This window comes from Vespa velutina, chromosome 14 (assembly GCF_912470025.1).
Source record: "Vespa velutina chromosome 14, iVesVel2.1, whole genome shotgun sequence".
Taxonomy (NCBI): Eukaryota; Metazoa; Arthropoda; class Insecta; order Hymenoptera; family Vespidae; genus Vespa; species Vespa velutina.
In genome coordinates this window covers 3,219,591-3,240,718 of record NC_062201.1, presented here as the reverse complement: position 1 = coordinate 3,240,718, position 21,128 = coordinate 3,219,591, and the positions used below count along the sequence as shown (strand labels likewise).

The following is a 21,128-nucleotide window of genomic DNA, read 5'->3' as shown; positions in this document are numbered from 1 at the left end:
CCCCATGCTCCCTTCGTTACAAAGTTTTTCCTCTAGAAAGAATGTAATTTGGTAAAAAAAACTTTTAGACAAATTTCATTAGCCCCGTGACAATTTTCTCATCCTAAAATACAGACGGGATGTTACGCTTTATTTTTTTTTTCTTTTTTTTTTTTGACAACGCTAGAAAATATTTCTCTTATATACGAAAGTTAATATATTTAAGATATTTAAGACATTACTTAAGTAAACTCATATCTAACGATATGTGTATGTGTGTGTAATAGACTAATGAAAGGATGTTAATAGCAAAATCAGGTAGAACGCAAATCAGTATAACCAAGTCTAACGATATTTAGCTAGGATGTAATTTGCTCGACAAAACCTGCCTTACTAGTGACACTAAAAGCCCTTGCACATGCTCTAATATACATATACATAAATATGTCTACACGGGAAGGTCATTACATACACTCATGTCATACGATCCCGCAACAATGGCCCAAGCGTACTCGTATTTCATAGTCCACGGTCTACGCGTGTATATATATATATATATATATATATATATATATATATATATATATATATTTATATAGATACATATCTTTATGCACTTTTTATTAATGCAATAATATATTAAGACAGACATTGCTATTACTGGTAAAGCTATGTCTAAAAGGTAGCTTTATTTACAAGCTCATCTTAAATTCTAAAACTAGAGAGCTATATTTTTTACGTCATCATATATCAAAAAAGAAAAATGTATACTTTATACTATTTTCGAAAGATCTAATTTGGAACTTATCTCGAACAATTTTTTTTTTAAGTTCATTAATATAATGATACCTGACATAAACGATTGATCAAACGTATAACAATTATTAATAAAATCAAGCAAGTAGAATTTTATAAATGGAAACAATGCCAATAATTGTATATAATATATTTTTTAAAAAAGACAAAAAAAAAGAAGAAGAAGAAGAAGAAGAAGAAATCTTGTTCATCGTAAAAGACAAAGTTCTAACTATGCTATATATTCGACTTGAAACAAATTTACTACTTTTTTATTATATTAGATATATCATATTAATAACCCTGAATCTATAACTACGTCTCTTTTATCGAAGTTACTAAAAAAGTATTAAAAAGAAATCTCTAAAATAAGAACAAAATTCGTGAAAACAAGGTACAGAGGAAGCTAATCTCTCTCTCTCTCTCTCTCTCTCTCTCTCTCTCTCTCTCTCTCTCTCTCTCTCTCTATCTATCTCTATCTCTCTTTATATATATCGAATTGATACTCTTAAACATAAGAGAAAATTAATCCGAAGAAATTGATCTTCTTTTGTAAAATTATTGGAATCGTTAAGTAGAAACCTTTTCTAAAAGAAACTTCGTAGAAACTTTCGGACAAATGTAAGAAGCTTCTCGACGACTTCGTAAAACCAAAGAAAAATCGATAGCCACAAAGCAGTTTTTCGAGAGCACAATCTTCGAGTCGTAAAATCGCCAAAGAAGATTGAACCGTACGAAACTCGAACTTGTTACACGCGATAGCTTGGCTTTGAATTGGATCGGACGACGACACTGAAACTTATATATATGTATATATATATATATATATATATATATATATATATACTCGTCATTTTTGTATCCACAAAGATCATCTCTCTTTTTACTGTATCTACATGCATCGACAATTGATCAATCTAATAATACAATATATATATATATATTATAATTCTTATCTTAATCTGAGAATATTTTTTAGGAAATAAAAATGATCGTTTTTTTTATCATAATAGGACATCGAAGAATAAAATATTGAGTTCAATTATTTACTATATAATGGACTTATATATAATTCGACTTTAAAGGATGAAATACAATGAACGAGAAAATAAAAAAAATAAATCCATAAATATTATATCTATGAAAGAAAAATATTGATAACATTGAAATATTATTAATGGCTTAGTCTCTCGCGTTTGAACCAGTCAAACATAATGAAAGATGATACGTTAAGGTAATTCATAGTGATCCTTTTCATCGTAATTCATCAAGAATGTGATCCTTTTTGCAATAAAAAGTCGATAAAAAAGAAGAAATAAAAGGAAGATGTATGTGTGTCGGTCAACGTGTTCTTCGCTGGAAACTAAAATTAACGAGGTTAAAAGTGGCGCAAACTCAATGGATACTTGAAAAAAAAAATTACAAATATTAATTTTCCTCATAAACGAGAAATAAAAATAAAAACTTGCTTCCTCCTGTTTTTATTTTTTTTTCTGTTTTTTTTTTTCTTTTTTTTTTTTTTCCCCCAACATTTATACAAGAGGAAACAATTAATAAAAACCTTCGCGTATATTGACTAAATATTTCATGATAAAAAGAAAGTAAAAAAAAAAGTTAAAAAATGCGTTTGTGTATTGCCTTAAAATATTTACGCATGTATGTATGTATTCAACTTCGTTGTTATCATTCTCCCGTAAAACGTTTAATACTTTAACGAAACACTCATCAAGGTGTATACAAAATTTATCCAAGCTATCCTCGAAACATAATTAATACTGTTCGATATAGTAAAAATCGTTGTGTACAGCATATCTCTGGATGATTAGATTAAATGAAAAATATTTCCCTTCGTATTTTCACATTTTCTTCCTCGCATTTAAATTAATTTAAAGAGCGATATAACGTAAATCGTTAAAAACATGCGAATGCAAACGAAAAGCCGATTAAGCACGAGGTCGAATATACGCAAATCGATTATCCGTAAATATTATATTCAAATCCAAATGAGAGAAAGAGAAAAAAAAAAAAGAGAAAATAAATGATCCGGAAAAAAACTGAAAACTTGTTTATCTATTTGTGTATAAATATTATCATATTTATATACACACAAATAAATAATAATAACAATAATAATAATATTCTCTAATAAGACAATCTCTTTATTACAATGATGATGTACTCTTTATATGTATATATATATATATATACATATATATATACCAACGTAAATTATCTGACATTTCTAATCATTTATCATACTGCTTCCTATTTCTAATATACCAAGGAAATGTTTTCTTTTCTCATTATTTCGAATAATCTATCTTCTAGTAGTCTAGTAGATTATATATCTAAAGTATGAATCAAAAGAAAAAAAAAATACTTGCCTATCCAGAGTCGACTTTATTAATCGATTATTGTACCATGTTGAGTTTGACATAAATTCTACTGCCATTACTTTAACGATGTACTGTATTATTCCGCAACGTCTCGATGCACGGACAGTTTGATGTATGTTCGTACCAATTCACTGGAACGCGATGTATATGCTCAAACACACATCAACACAGATACATATATAGACATAAAGGCATAGGATCGAACATAGTTGGCGTGAATATCAACACGAAATTGCTTTGACAGAAATTATCGAACGCATCTATGTCACGAAGAGAGAGAGAGAGAGAGAGAGAGAGAGAGAGAGAGAGAGAGAGAGAGAGAGAGAGGAAAGGGAGACGAAAGAGAGACAGGGTCTAAAATATAAATGCAGTTGTTCGAAAAGTTTCCAATGATCTAGATCAATTTAAGATCGAGCAATTTAGCGATCGTTCGTATACAAGCTATCGGAAAGGAACGACCGATCAAAAGAAGAGACTATCGCTTCTAGTACACACCCTATCGCATACAACCACACCCACATATGCACAAACACACGCATATACCTACACACTAACATACTTTTTCTCACTTTAGTAGAGAAAATACGGTCTGGTATAAAAGTTTTGTGCGACCTACGCTTCGTTTGTCCTCGACAATCGAAAAGGAGAGAATGTTTCAGAGGTCAGAACGAACAACCATCAAATCCATATCCAATTGTAGGGCTTGCTCTCGTTACTTCTTTCTTTTTATGTTCTTACTCTTTCTCTCTCTCCCTCTTTCTCTTTATTCTTCTTGTTTTTTTCTCTTGAGCAACAGGAATAAAATCAAGATATACCTAAATAATACATATCGTCAAAATCTGCAACATGCAATTCTCTTCTTTTATAGAAGAAAAAAAAGGAAATATAAAAAGAATTTAAAACCTGTTATATATATATATATATATATGTTTTTTACAAAATTAATAAGAAAGGATCTAACAATTCGTATAATTTCTTATTTAATAAAAACTACGCGCGATTTCGTATGTCTAAGGAAAAGAAAAAAAGAAAAAAATAGTTATAGCTATTTAAAGATCATAACAATTCGTATTATGTTAATAAAAGTTACGTTATTACGTGATAAACGTAATATTTATATATAATAATAATTAAATAGCGTTAATATGACGTTAATTACATTTCCTTTGCTTTGTCAAATACAAAGTTTCTCTTTTTTTTGTTTCGCCTTTTTCTTATTTCTTTTTTTCCTTTTCTTTACATTCTCTCTCTTGTTGCTAACAAACAAGGCCACTCTTAAAAAAGTAAATTTCTTCATTAGTCCAAAGAAGAAAGAAGGAAAAATAAATACAAGAAATGCCGTTTTCTCATCGTGGAGATAATAAACGAGCCATTTTTTAGACGGTCAACTGTAACGACAATCGACCTAGTTTACTACTTCAAGAGGAAACTGCACGAATGACGTTCATGTCGTAACAATTTGATCGAATAAAAGTAACGAGTTATATATACTACATATAAATACATATAAATACATATATATATACACACACACACACACACATACATACATATATATACATATATATATATATATATGCTGCATGACAATAGTACCCTCGATGATATCGCAGAATGTAATTTTATTCAACGCCCTTATACGTACTAAAATCCAATACAACATTTGTACTTTATAATAAATTTTTATTTGTTTTTAGTTATTTTGTTTTGTTTCTATACACATTGTAAGCTCTTTTCACTTTTCTCACTGATACTAATTAAATATTAATTAAATAATTACAATAATAAAAACGAACACGAACATCGTTCAAAATTTTTCTTCTAAATTAATTAATTAATTAATTAATTAATTCGTACGATAAAAAATTAATTAAATATGCATATTACCGCATCAATTAATTGCAAATAAAATTTCCCTCGTGATTTTCATTGGCAAATTCTCCTTTTTTTTTTTTTACGAAAATCTTAATGACGATGTTTGTTAACGTTAAAATCTCTAAGTTACTCGAACTATCTAGAACACCAATCAAGATGAAGAGAAATGATAAAGTAAAGTTCTGTTACTTAATGCTCGTACGAAAGCTTTTATCTAAATGAAGAAAGAGAGAGAGAGAGAGAGAGAGAGAGAGAGATCTTGCTGTTTTACAGAAAAGTTTAGGAAATAGGAGAAAAGATAATTTTAACAAAAATATTTATTATATATTTAACGATTCGAAATCAGAAATTTTGATATCAGAAATAACGAAAGTATTTATTAAAATTACTTAGTGCAATGAGATAATCAATTTCATTAATAAAATGAATCAATTAATTATAAGCTTAAAAATGACTAATTATCGAACATAATCTTATTGACCAATAAACCACTTGATATTTATTTTATTTTTTTATTTACTTTGACAGATGACAATGACTTAGAAAATTTTTCATTTTGACTATTATATCATAACATTTCTAAACTATTTGATGCTGTGCAGAAGTAACGAGATTACCACGATTTCTCGCGAAGTACATTCTTCTCAAGAGAGTTAGGATCCCTTTGTTGAAGACACTCGTGGTGAATCAAGCTCCGTGTATTCGAATACTACAAATGTTCGAGCGATTCGGTAACGTGTGTTACGAATGAATACCTCATAGCTTTGTCAACATGTAGTGAAACCACATTTTACCATAGAGACTTTGATCCGGACTACGCTACAAACAAGCTACGTTTAGTCTATCCTTACTCATCTCTGTCCCTTTCTCTGTCCCTCTCTCTCTCTCTCTCGTTCTCGTTCTCGTTCTCTTTCTCTATCTATCTATACCCATCTTTACCTCCTTCTCTCTTACAATGTTCATTCTAACGTTCGCACCTTTCGACATCGAATTAGTTACAGCAGGGCGATGCCTTGTCACTACAAAGTAGCTTAAACTAGAATTGAAATCGATCTAACTCTCTGACCGAGAATTCTATCTCACTTTAATTCCTTCGGAAATATATTTGTTTCGCTCACTCTCTCAAACAATTTCTCGCTTTGTCTATCATTTTCTCTTCCACGTTACAAATGCAAATACTTTTGGTCGCCTTTAATTAGAATGCTTGAAATTTGTTTGTATCTAATCACCTTCTTGTTTGATAAAAAAAAAAAAACGCTTCTATCCATAATTTTATGTATTTCATGAAAACATGAAATATGACCAAATTTTAGATAAATCGGTATTTTAAGGAGAAACGAATTGATTAAACGAAATAAATTAAAAAAAAAAAAAAAAAAGAAAAAAAGAATAATAATAAAAAAAAGGTAAATTATTTTCATATCAATCTTCCATTTAATTAATTCACTTATTTATTATTTGTAAACAAATGTTGGAAATGTGTAATCAAGAGATCGACAAAATTGTACTTTTCCATTTTATTTATGAATTCTCGCTTTTAATATCGATGAGTGAGTAACAAACCATTGCTTTCAATCAATATATATGCATTGACTTGCAACGAATTGTAATATTTTTCTTTTCCAAAGCTTAAAAAAATCTCTTCCTCGTTATTTATCGCAAAAGTAACGTCAGTGAAACAAACATAATGAAATTGAAATATGTATTTAATTAGCGTGCTATTACAATCGAGATAAAACGAAAGGTGATGAAAGTTAAAAAAAGAATGAAAATATAATGAATGATAGATTTAATAGGAAAACATTGAAATAATGTCCAATGAAAAATCGATGATAATTAATTCGTAATAATCGTCGCAATCGTTTATGCATAAATAAGTGAAATATAAAATAAGGGGGAACAATTTTTTTTCTTTTGTTAAAAAAGGAAATTATTGTAAAATATCGTCAATAAATTAAACGCTTAAAAAACTCAGTCGAGTGTACTCGAAGGTTACTATTTACACGACGTTAATGGAAATGTAATTAAATTACAAGCATGCTACCATCTACATCCTTGAATACTAGTCGAGTGAAGGAACGTTTGTATATATAAGGAACTATTTCGTTCACCAATTAATTTCCAATTCCTTTCGTTTTACAAACTAGTAGAAAATTACTTTCCTCATATTTTTCTTACTTTCGTACGATAGTTCTTTTTTTATTATAATTAAATATGCGAATTAATAATAATAGTCAAGATATCATCCAATTCATATTAATAATTAATGATCATTAACAGTCATTAATTTTATGGTTGTAAACGTAGAATACGAAAATTTTAAAAACGTCTACACACAAGAATACTATGTGTCACCGTTATCGGAACTACCGTAAAATATTTCTTCGGCGAAAAAAAAAAAGAAATATAGAAATAAAAAAAGAAAAGACAAAGACAAGAATAGTACCGTACAGTTTGATAAGGGTATTTATCAAGCGACAGTGTCCCTCTCCTTTCAGCTCTCGCGAAACACCATTAATCTGAAATGTCGATAATTCTCATATATTACAGAACGAAAATGCTCGTGTTTTGTCATCGAATCGTGAGCGTCTCTCTCTCTCTCTCTCTCTCTCTCTCTCTCTCCCTCTTTTTCTCTTTCTGACTTAGTCCCGTGAGATACATGGGGATCTATGGTTATGGAGATAATATGGGAATCTAGGAAAAACGAAGGATAAAAATCTAGGAGATTTCATCTATCTTGGTCAAGGTTTTGATTCATGGAATTTTCAGATGCATGTGAAAAAATTCATGTCATTTTGTATATTCCAATCAATATTATTACATAGAAAAATCGAAGAGTCAAACGATTCTTTTGGAAACATAAAAGTAACGACGCAGTTAGACAATGATAATCGATCGTTACTGAAATTACTTGTTGCGAAGAAAGTCTCATCCGAAGGGACGAAACAGACTTCCATCTCGCTTCGTTACATCGAAATTGAAAGGACGAATATTTCCTATCTCACTCTCTTTCTCATCTCTCTTTCTCGCTCTCTCTCTCTCTCTCTCTCTCTCTCTCTCTCTCTCTCTCTCTCTCTCTCTCACCTGTGCTCTTGTTATTGCCACTCCCTTTTCCACTTCCATTTAGCCCTCCATCGGTTCCATCGGCACAATATCGCCGTAATTCACCGAAAGTCTTTGACAATATTGCAGTTTTATAAAACTTACGATGAATTTATCAAAGAAAAAAAGAAAAAAGAAGCAAGAAAAAAAATTTCAATTAACTCATTAAAATTTTCCCCGATATAAAAGAAATACGAACTATCTATCTTATATATCTATCCATTTATCAATCATATTTATATAATTATTATTAAATAGAAAAGTTTGTAAGCGTGCATCATAATTGTCAAGTTGAAACAAGTTAAATATTATTTCTCAGTAGATATATATTATATGTCCTCATGTATTTTCATATTATTTACTAATATAGTCTTGGCATAGTATTACTAATTATATCAAAGTATATTAAGAGGATCTCCCTCGACCAACTTTTGTGCACTTTTCGTTTCGTGTTCGCTTTATATGAATAATCGCAATCCGTAAAATAATATATTAGAATTTGTATAATGATATACATATAAGAATATAGAATGTATAATCACGTTATGGACATCATGTGTTAAATTACTATTTAATCATAACTCATACGATCCTATTTTACTTAATTAGATATACATTTCATTGATAAATACACAACATTTTAATTATAGGAATATTTTTATTAAAAGTAAATGAGAATTTTTAAATCTTTTATAATAATCAAATATAAAATCGTTTAATGATATACCGAACAAGCTTGAATCGTATATCAAAGGGTATTTGATTTCTCTAATAATATTAATTGTAAATGACGGGTACGAAATGTATAACCTTCGGGCCGAACTATCAAAGGAAAATGATATTTGTTTTAGAATTCCAAAAATCAGAAATGTGATCGATATTTAACATACTATATATCTGTATAAAACTAACTATTTAATATTGTACGAATAATCTTTGTTAAAATTGTCGATTCAGTATTTTTACGTTCTTTAATTTAAATTTACATAATAAAACTTTTAGAGTCTTAAAATGTATAGAAAATTACGAGACTGTAGATATGTATCTTACGAATTCCTAGTATCTGATGAAACACGTGATACCACGGAACAAATAGTTGCAATTTTTTATACCTTCCAATGTGCTATGTAATCCTTTAACCCGCAAAGATAGCACTTTGTGAATCCGTCAGGACTAGAAAACAAGACATAAAACGCAAATTATCTCTTTCACGAAGAATGCTTTCACGTGTTCGCGTGATTGCAAAGAAACGTAGATAGATTTTCTCTTCAGAGATTTTTATTTATTTTTATCTTAATTACTTTCTTTTCTCTCTAATTTCTTTTTTCCTTTCTTATTCATTTTCTAATCGTATTAAATTAAATGAAAAACCAACGAAACTAATCTAGTACGATCCAATATTCAGGACAGTACTCACTTCTGATTAGAAACGTACTACGTTGACGTAAACTCGCTAAACCAATAAAGTCTCGTTACGAAATAACAATTACATTGACAAGCATTGTTCCATAACAATGGAACAAGTATAATCATTTATAATTCACGATCATAAAGCATAAATATGAAAAGTGATCTAACCAATAGTATTTGACAATACCTTTTATCCAATTTTTTATTTTTATAAAAAACAAAACAAAAAAAAATTATTCTACAAAGTCAAAGTGGCAGGTTTCAAATAATACGTCAAAAAAATAAAGTACAAATATTTTTGTTAAATAAAATTCAATGACATAAATAGATTATATATTACACGTGTTAATGAGAAAAAGCTAAAAGTTCCGACAATAATGGACAAAACCTCAATTGCCTGTGTTGCTCTACAAGTATATCTAAACTCGTATATTGTAAGGATCAAGGATATTCCCACGTGAACCAAAATCATCAACTGAAACCACTCGTCGTTCTAACGAACCATTAAGCTCATTCAAGTGATACGATCCCAAGTTCTGTGTGATGTAAGGAAAAAGAAAAAGGGAAAGAGCTCATAGAAGAAGGTCGGATGAAAATACATTGAACAAAAGAAGCATTCCCTTCGCGTAGATTTTCTGGAACAAAGCAATGATTCGTCCTCTCAAGCATGGTATTCGTCAGTTGGGAACGATATCAACCTCTTGCAGATGCATTTGCATTCCTACCTATCTGCATTTGCAAACTAGGCCTTCGGGATTATAGATAATCCTGAATATAGAACACTGCAAATATCAACACGGAAAACACATAGATTATTGCTCGAATTGTTTATGTTTATGATTCAACACTTGACAATTTGTATCCCTCCTCAGATATTTTTAAATTAGCTAGAATCTTAGAAAAATGATATACCAGATTTGATAATACATCACTAATCGACTAATAACAATTAAACAATATTAATGATACTCTTCAAGCATAAATCGTAATAAAAATTTTAAAGTTAACTACTCTGTTCGAAAATTATATTTAAATAATATTTAAACATAATATATAAATATATATATATATATATTATTTGATTATTTGTTAAAAGTGAATATATAATGTTAATTTTGAAATAAATCGAATATCAATTAATCATTCTATAACATAAATCTACACTCTGAGAGCTATCCTCTGACTTCTGATAGCCAGTAGCTATGTGCTTACATTTTCTTTTACGTTATTTCTCTTCTTTTCAAGTTGAGAACTAAAAACAACAACATCACGATGTACGATGTTGTTTCACCCACGGCAAAAGGCATTTCTTTTTCATTAAACTCTCGTCCTTGTAACTTTCTCTCTACGACGAGAGAAAGAGAATGAGAGAGAGAGAGAGAATATGTCAGAACATTGAGAAAGAGAGATACGTTAAAAGCGTATAATTAATTGCAACCACGGAGTGTTATTCCCACTCGAAAGAACCGCTAACAAGTAAAATTATTACGTTATACTTCAAATTTGACTTACGCAAAATACAAAAATGTTTTACTCAGTTATAAGTAAAAAAAATTCATCGCCATAAATATTTTTTATAATAAAAATTCCTACAGTTTTTAAATTTCTATTGCAATGGTTATATAAAATGTTCTATACAAAATTATTCATGAAATTCATTATAATAAGGCAATATAATAAAATTATTATCTAGTAATTTAAAATAAAAATAATCAATTGAAAAGAAATTTTTCCACAATATGAATATTAAATAGTAATGTAGATTAAAGATAATTAATTACAAAAAAAAAAAAAAAATAATCAATTACAATATCGAACAATACTTATTTATAAATATTATATTTTCTGATCAAAAATTTCTACTTCTTATATTACTATTGCAATAACTTATATAAGAAGATAAAGCGACATTAATGGATCAATTTACCACTTAATGCCATTAGATCCGATTTCTAATTGAGAAAAATCTTACAAGAGTTTCTTGTGAGACACTAACGGAAAGATCAGGAAAAGATCAGGAAAAGAACAGAAAAAGATTAAGAAATAAAGTTCTTCGAATCGAAAAAGGGTGGATTACCAAGGTATAAGCGTTGACAGAGGGATAGTTATAAGTATATAAAAGGAGAGAGAACAGTTCTGAAGAACCTTGCCTCAAGAAACTTTAGATATATGCTTAAGCAGTCAACGTTACTCTTACTATGGTAGACAAACTTTTTAACAAGCAGTTTCTCTGACGAACTTCAGTAAATGTCACTTTTCACGCCTCTTAGCTGAACCAGACAAAGGTCAAACATGCCTACGGCGTTAAATAAAAACGGGTGGAAATATAAAAGGACAAAGATAAAAAAAAAGAAAAAAGAAAAAAGGAAAAAAAAATGGAAAAAAGTTTAAAGGAAAAGAAGATAAACTTTTTCTTTTTTTCTTTTTTCTTATTTTTTTTTTTTTTTCAAAAGAAGAAATTCAAGAAAGATCCAAGAAGAAATCGTTGAATGAATCCTGCATGGTAACACGTATTTTTATGTAAATCTGAAGCATCTCATCTCGTTCCGTTCCGTGAGCACGAAAGCGTTAGGCTATGTGCACAATGTAATTTCCAAGCCCAAGCGATCTCGCACTACTGCTTTTCGTGAACGTGTATATGTAATAACTATATGTACATAAAACTATATGAAAGTATACGTCCAGGATATATGTGTGTGTTTATATATATATATATATATATATATATATATATATATATATATATATATATAATACATACATACATGCATACATACATATATATATAAATATATATACATATACATATATACTGCAGTATGATGCTTCCTTTTCCACACTTACTTGCATACCATAGCTAGTATTTGCGCAAAGAGATTTCCAAGTTCTCCCTAGTCTTGTCGGTCCAATTAAATCATTTGCATTCGAGCATATCACCTTTCCCAATGTTCATTATCTCTTATGTCTCTTCAAATCATTAATTTATATCTCGAATTTATTAATTAATTTACAATGAAATTAATTATTTTTCCTTTTTGCATGTTCTCGTTTTTTAACGATGAAAAAGAAAATATTCTTTTGATTAATTAACTTTCCATCTGAAGATTACGATATTATTTATAATTATTTAATATTTTATCGATTTTCTCAATGAAATATTAAATTAATGAAAAATCCGATTTTATAGTATAAAATTAGCCTTCCTCATTATTCTTGCATATTAATAAAAAGAAAAAAAAATAAATAAAAAAGAAAGAATGAGAAAAATAATTAAAAATAATCCCTCATCTTCTCACGCAATATCAGATAATTCGATTAATTCATTTTATCAAGCCTCTGTTATTCACAAAAAAAAATGATAATCATTTGTCCAATCATATTGCCATGTTAATCTATTCGTTGGTTTTCTTTTGAAATGATGTCGATAAAAAGCAAGAGAAAATTATGGTTTTCATCGATGAAAGAAATATCTGATGAGATAAAAAAAAATATATATATATATATATATCTATTGATACAAAATCGTGCATATGATATCGATCGACGGATCGATGGGAAATTTTAAATTGAAGTAAAATCTTGGAAATACGTGATCAACTGACTTTCCATAGACAACGAGAAGAATGAGAAAGAACGCTTTATTCGAAATAAAAAAGATGACGAAAAGTTTTTTTTCCTTCACGTTTTCGTTCGGTTAAAAAGGGTGGCGAAGTTACAGGGTTAGCAAAGGTTCAACCAATGGCATCGGAAATTAAGGACGAACTGATACCGATAAATTCGAGCAACCCCATCGAACTGATATCTCCATCTCTACAAAATTGTTAACATCTATTCATGCTATTTCTTTCTATAAAAACAAAAATAAAAATGATAAAAAAAAAAATTAAAAAAATAAAAAAAATAAAAACGTATCTGTCCACGATAAACGAAAAATCATCGTCGGTCGTCATTGTCGTCACTGATAACCACGAAATGTTTCATATTTTTGTTTGCACGAACTTAAAAAAAAAAAAAAAAAAAAAAAAAAAAAAAAAAAAAAAGAGAGAAAAGAAAAAAATAAAAAAAAAATAAAAAAGTATACTTGTAATAAATTCTATCGTCCATTGGAAAAAGGGAAAAGGAAGAGTTTATCGATTGATGGACAACTATACTATTCGAGTATACACACGCACGTTTCCGTTTCTTTTCAATCCATCCGGTGTATTCATCGTACATATAACATACAAACAAATAGAAAACTGGATCCGTGAGTAAACAACCAAGCATATTTCATCGTGGATTTTATTATTTTACAAAAAAATCCATTGTCCATGTTCGGCTTTACGTGTATCGATTGATTTAGGTATTATTTTATGTAAAAAAGAATATAAACAAAGAATGAAATAAAAAAAAAAAAAAAAAAAAAAAAAAAGAAGAGATCAACTCTTTCATTGGACTCAATAGAAGTATATCAATTCTGAACAATTTTTTCTATGACGAATGACGTCAACTAAATTCTTTTTCAAAAGTTATGGCAATCATTAATAATATGTGTAATTTAATAATTAACCAGAAATCTGTATTCTAATTATTCTTATTAGCATTTGATTTACATATGTATGTGCCGCATAAGAGGATTAACGATAAGAATAACGTTTTGCAATTCGCTATGAATCACTATCGTATTAATGTAATCCACGGATATAGTCGATGTATTAATGCCAACTAGATCGTTCGGTTGATGCCTTGTATATGACGTTATCATAGAGAGATCCACTTAATACACTGACTTTAAATCGAATCTCCAAACTTTCTCTTCATATACATTTGATTCCACGGCGATCCGCTTCGTTCGAATATCATGATAGAGTAGGGTTCAACTTATAACTGGAACAACATATGATCTACGATATCGGATTAACCTTAATAATGGAATCGAGACGTGAATTTCGAGATTGATGTGAAACAACGAATTTATGAAGTTCAAGGATGAAGTTCATTTTCAAAAAAATATATTCTATATTGTTTAAATATATGTAATTAATTTTAATGAATCTAAAAAAATTTGATCTCAAATATTTCTCTACGTCACAAAAAAATAAATTATAAAGAAAATGAACGTTCTTAAAGAAAATTCTATACTATCATAATGAAAATAATTAATGAATTCTTCAACAATTTTGATAACCTTACGAAATACATTTTCATTCTCTATATATTTCAAGTACTTCACAAATACAAGTTCTCTTAAAATAAAGAATAAAAAACGAGCTTGTTCTATTCGTACCTTCATGAATTCGTGTACTCGCTTTAGTAGTAGTAGTAAATATTACTACTACTAAAGCAAAGAAAACATAAGATAACACGAAGGTTTATTAGAATTTAATTAAAATACTAAAGAAGGAAAATATGTTCAACAAATGTACTAATGCAAGATACGTATATAGAAGAACAGTTACCCTCAAGATATAATAGAAATGAATAAAGAGAAAAAGGGAGAGAGAGAGAGAGAGAGAGAGAGAGAGAGAGAGAGAGAGAGAAAGAGATGTGATATAAAGCTATCTTAGAAAATATTCCACAAAAAGAAGCACGTACAAACTTGCGAACGTGCTCGTAGAAAGAAAGGACTCAAATGATGTTTTATTGGTACTGCAATAGTCCAACTGCAAAGCAACTAAAAGCAATAGACGATTCTTCTCTCTTCTTTCTTTTTTCTTTTTTATTTTTTTTTATTTTTTATTTTTTTTTTTTTTTTTTTTTTTTTTTTTTTTTTTTTTATATTTCGATTTTCTCTTCGATTTTTTTTTTCTTTCAGACTTTCGCTGCTTCAGCATTTACCTCTTTTTTCTTCTTTCGTAACGTTATAAGAAGAAATGCATGTTGAATTGTGCTGTGATAGCATTTCTCTTTCTCTCTCTCTCTCTTTTTTTTGATTTTCGAAAAACTACGTGTCTAACAATAGCGCGTTCTTAACCATTATACAAGATAAGGTCAAACGTTCGCAAGGCGATGAATTAATTACAAGTTCGCGAGAAGCTCTGAAGGATTATCACGCGAATACGTTCAGAAGTTTCAACCTCCTTCCAACGGTCTTAATCTTCTCCTAAGACTATTCAATTTTCTTACTCGCGTCATCAGAAATGCAAACAAATGAACTTATCCTCTCTTTTCCATCATTTCGACCCGTGCTGCTAAAATCCCTTCTCGAACTACTCACAAAGTTTAAAAGCTACATACCATAAATTTACGACACACCTATACACTTTGTTTTAATTCTTATTTTCATTTTTTTGCAAAATTGTTAAAAATCTAAATATTCTAAATGTTCCTACATTATTTTTATTCTTTTTAATAATACCTAAAAATATGACTAATTCGATTTGTATTAAATTAATGGAATAATATTTAACATTTCGATATGAAGTTTCATTGTAACAATTATTCTTTTATAATTATCATAATAATTAATCATTTTAATTAATAATCTAATAATTAATATTGAATAAATTTCATTCACACTTAATATCTCAATAAAATTCTCAATAAAATCCTTCAAATTAATAAAGATTAATTTCCATCCAGTCCTTGAATATTTAATTTAATCGACAAAGAAAATCATGTCTTTGATGAAACCTTATTACGCATGTTCCTACTATTACCGATATTAATTAAATCTTAATTCTGCCACAAATAGTTTACTATTAAAGCGAGAGATGCTAACGAGAGTTGATAGTGCAAACCTCTTTATATATCCATGTATACATCGATACATACATACAAACATACCTGTATTGTACATAGACGTGTGTACGATACATCATACACTCAAACATACTTGTATTCATAGTACATCTTGTAGCACTATAATTAAGCACGTTTCACGTAATCCAAAACAATCCTACCGTTACAGATACATTTCTGATTTATGTTACAACGTTATTACTCCAGTATTATTAGACTGATTGAGAAGCATTCGACAAATACGAGTAGCATCATTGCTATCATTTATATCTAACTTCTTTATTAAATACAAATAAACAGGCGTGTCATTAACAATTTTTTGTAATTTTCACGGTATACTTTTTATGTGAAATGATGTACTATACATGGAAAAATATGATATCTGTATTTTTCTAACGAGATACAAACCATGTAATCTGTTAAATATCTCTTCGTTAAAATTTTTCCATGCATTTCTTCCATTTCTTTTTTCTTTCTCTTTCTCTCTCTCTCTCTCTCTCTCTCTCTTTCTCTTTCTATTTTTCTTATCATTCGCTTTCTAAAGTTCAGTCGATTTAGCGGAAATTGTAACAAATATTTCGTGTTTTTAAAATCCAATAAAAACATAGAATATGAAATCGTGCGTTTATAAAATATTCCAAAGTGCTAATGTATTTTATCTCTCATGGTAGACTTTTGTATTTTTATTAATAAGGAAAAAAATGTATTCATTTTCTAAACTAAAAGAGAAAAAAAAAATAATTTTTACGAAAGGACAGTTCAGCATTGTTCTACGTAAATTGGTCTCCAATTCAACAGGTGCTACTACTATACTGTTGCGAATCTATCTTGATATCACAATATATATATATGTATATATATATATATATATATATATATATATATATATATATATATGTATGTATATAAAGTAGATGGATGAGACAGAAAACGAATATTCCGTTCGTGATATTTTTCTACATAATATTATATTTTACATAAACCACAAAATGACACAAATAAGTTTCATGGAAAGATATTAAAAGAATACAAATTGATGTTTCTATCAAAAGAAAGAGAGAGAAGAGAGAGAAAGCTAAAGATACTCTCGACCATTTGTAATAACATTTTATTTTTCATATTTTCATTGAGTGAATATTTATTGCCAAAGTAAATTACTCGTTATTAACGATTGATCAAACAATTAATTCATTCAAGTATTCACTCGTTTGAAGGATAAAATAATTTCATGAAGGAGTTCAAGTTTCAATAATGAGTAGACCAAAATATCGGTTCTATATCATAACGAAACTAATTTAATATTACGATTAAAATACACCATGCTATAATTTTCATGGAAACGATATTCTCTATTCTCTCAACTAATTGCATTATAATATCCACATATCGAGAAACATATTGAAAAGATAAAAATGTATTCTATGTAAAAAATCCAATTTCGTTCCTTAATAAAATAAAATTACTATACTAGAAAATGTCTATGATATATATAGAGTACACTTAATAAGATAATTTTTATAATTGTTTTCTTTCTTTCAGGATCGATAAGCAATATCGACGGAGCTGAATATCATTGCAATAAAACTACCGTTCGTAAAGTTATCAGTGGCGTTGTGGGAGCTGCAAGTTCTGTAACATCAATCCAAGTGGCCAATCTTCTTCGATTATTCCGAATTCCCCAGGTATGTATGTATGTATGTTTGTATGTATGTATGTATGTATGTATCTATGTATGTATGTATGTATGTATTTATGTGTGTATGTATTTGCACGCGTGTACGTATGTATATTTCTATTGACATATACATACGTTTTTTCTCCATTCAATTCAGAATTTTTACAAATTTATTTTCCTAACACACATTACAATCTTCTCCCTTCAATCAGGAATTTTTACAGTTTTATTTTTTCTTTTTATAATATTTAACGTGACAGAATATAATCGAGAAAAAAAAATCATATAGATATTTTTTGTATTCTTTTTTAGAAAGAAATGAAAAGAAATGTTTCTATTGATCTTATAATACATTTTTCTCTATATATACAAGATTAATTTAAATATAAATATTTTTATTATAATATATTTAAATATTTATATATATATATATATTTCAAATTTTATGTGAGACTGTGATCTGTAAAGAAAATACTCATAAAAAAAGAAGATAGAAAAAAGGATTATAAAAATCTTAAGATTCGCGTCCTAGATTCGTTGTACCGGAAAATCATGCTACTTCTTGCTTGCGCTTTAGTACAGATAAACTTGGCGACACATTTAAATACCTACAGCGTCCGGTTTAGGAGAATATTCAAACGAAGTCACGTCAGTTTGAACAGCTTGCATACAATAACACGAAGAACATTTTGTAAGTTTTTGTCTAACTTTTGATTTTCATTAAATTCTCGAATTTATTTTAAAAATGAAAACGAATTAATTTTTATCTGTCACAAACATAAGTTATTGTAATATACTTTAAAACGAACTATGAGAATTAAGAGAAATTTAAGTTATTGTACTTTTTACGACAATTTAAACTACAAATATTAAAAAGGCCATATAGTAAAACAGAACAATAGAAAATTATTTAATTGATATATAAAAAAATATCGATAATAATGAAGAAGAAAAAATTGAAAAGAAATTTATTAAAATAATGGAATAATTAAAATTAATAGAAAATATATTTAGTACGAATCATTATGAAAAGATTGAAGGACAGCAAACATGATGGATATTAAAAGTGGCAAAAATAATCTATCTCAATAATACATTCCATCGCACAACTACTGGAATAAATTTTAATAAAGAATGTGTCACGGTTAGATGGGATTGCGAAACGCACGTGACCATCTCTTTTATCCGAGTTCAATCTCTTCGATAGCGAAACGGATTGAAATGACGAAAAGAAAAGAGAATAATATGATACTAGGTGAATGTCGTGAAATTTGAAATTCTAATCGACGTGATAAAATAACGTGGGCATGTATAATATTGTTTCAATTTATATGGACTAGCACATACAATAAAATCCATCTTGAGATTATCCATCTTATCCTTTAAAGAGAACTATAATATATTACGTGTGTGTATATATATACACACTTTATATATATATATATATATATATATATATATATATATATATATATAAAGAGAGAGAGAGAGGAAGGGGGAAAGAGAGGAAGGGGGAAAGAGAGAGATGATTCTGCTCTCTCAAACAAATTAACTTGTCAAACTTTCATCCGATATTCATGTATACGAACAAAAAAATATAGTAAAAACAGTAAAAAAATGTTCAAGATAAATTCGTCTAAAAGAGAAAAGTCATTCAGAACGTTTGAAATTTTTATTTTACATATAGCTTCAACTATATATATGTTCATCTTTCCCTATTTGAAGAGAAAATACGAGACACGACATTTTAGGTTTACATTTACAGGTACTGCACGTAGTTCTTTCCCAAAAGACTAACGAAATGCTCAAAAAAGATACATAGAAGCTTTTCTAAACACACACGAACCCATGTACACATATTTACCATATTTACCAAATTAACCACAGAATTTTGTCAATTTCACGTTTGTTCCTACGAAAATTTACTGTGGAAGGAAGGAAGAACGTAGGTATACACATATTTTAAGAATTCAAGTGAATCGAATCGATGTTGTAATATGGTCTATTCTAAATCGAAGATAGAACGAAATCCAATTTTCTATTTCTATTTTTTGCCTAACAAGTTTAGATTGAAATTGGACGATTCGAATTCCAAGTGAATTTATTTTTATATCCTCAAGCATATAATCGTATTTTTCTCGATATTCAACTAACCAAAAAATGGTATTAATTCAACTATGATAATACTGAAAAAAAAAAAAAAAAATATTGCATTATATAAAATGTTGTATTATAAATTAACATCGTCCTCTTTATCGTCTTGTATTTCCAAAATATTTATGTTTGTTTCTTGTGTTTGTAGTTCCATTTCAAAATATTTTGCAATACCGACATATTTTTATTTTTTATTACACCATGAAAATTATAGCTCTACGATGTTGTTCTTTAATTATACGCTTAAACGAAAGAGGAATCCAAAAAAAATATTTCAAGAAAAGAAGTTAACACTTCAAAGAAACGAAACAAAACGACTATACTCGATGAGCAACGAGAAGGTAAAGGAGTTTCAAGATCTCTGAAGGATTTTCTCGTAAGAAAAGAGAAGGATCAGCCAAGAGTATAGAGGTCTGGAAGAAAGCATGGCGAATTTAATTTCAGATCGTAATTCTTGACGAAGCGCATAAGGTTTCTCTCACCACTGCAAATGAAACTTCTCGAGCACTTTTTACTGAACAAAAGTAAAGTAAAAGAATTCGCAATTTCGAAAGTGCTAAGCAGCGAAAGTGTTTTAGTATAAAAGAAGAAGAGAAGAATAAGAAAAAAGAAAAGGAAGAAGTCGTCCGAAAGAGAGAGCCAAAATTGGACGAGTCTAATAAAAATAAAAAAAAAAAAAAAAAAAAGAAAGAAAGAAAAACGTTGATTCTAAAGAGAGACCAAACGGAAAAAAAATAATAAAAAATAGAATAAAACATTAAAATTATTACAAAAAATATTTTGTCGAAATAAAGACCATATATTAATATTAAAGCCTAATTATTTCCTTAAACGATATTAATTTTCCGAATAATGCATCCGCTTATTTGCTCTAAATACTGTTCCTTGTTTCTCTTTATGACTAATTCTCTCACCATTAAATTAAATTATTCTAACGGATTGAAATGCATAAATAAACAGGATTGTGCTCTCTCTCCTAATCTTCTAAAATCTATTCTAATATCACATAGGATATTCAATAA

The 21,128-nt window shown here is 28.5% G+C and overlaps 1 protein-coding gene across 3 annotated transcripts in view; it reads left to right on the top strand.

Moving 5' to 3' along the window:
* Positions 1-21,128, top strand: part of LOC124954133 — a 156,153-nt gene that overhangs the window by 101,461 nt on the left and 33,564 nt on the right. For all 3 annotated transcript variants that reach the window (XM_047506582.1, XM_047506580.1, XM_047506581.1), the window contains one exon: positions 17,817-17,959. In XM_047506582.1, coding sequence (XP_047362538.1) covers positions 17,817-17,959 — 143 coding nt within the window. The remainder of the gene's footprint in view (positions 1-17,816; positions 17,960-21,128) is intronic.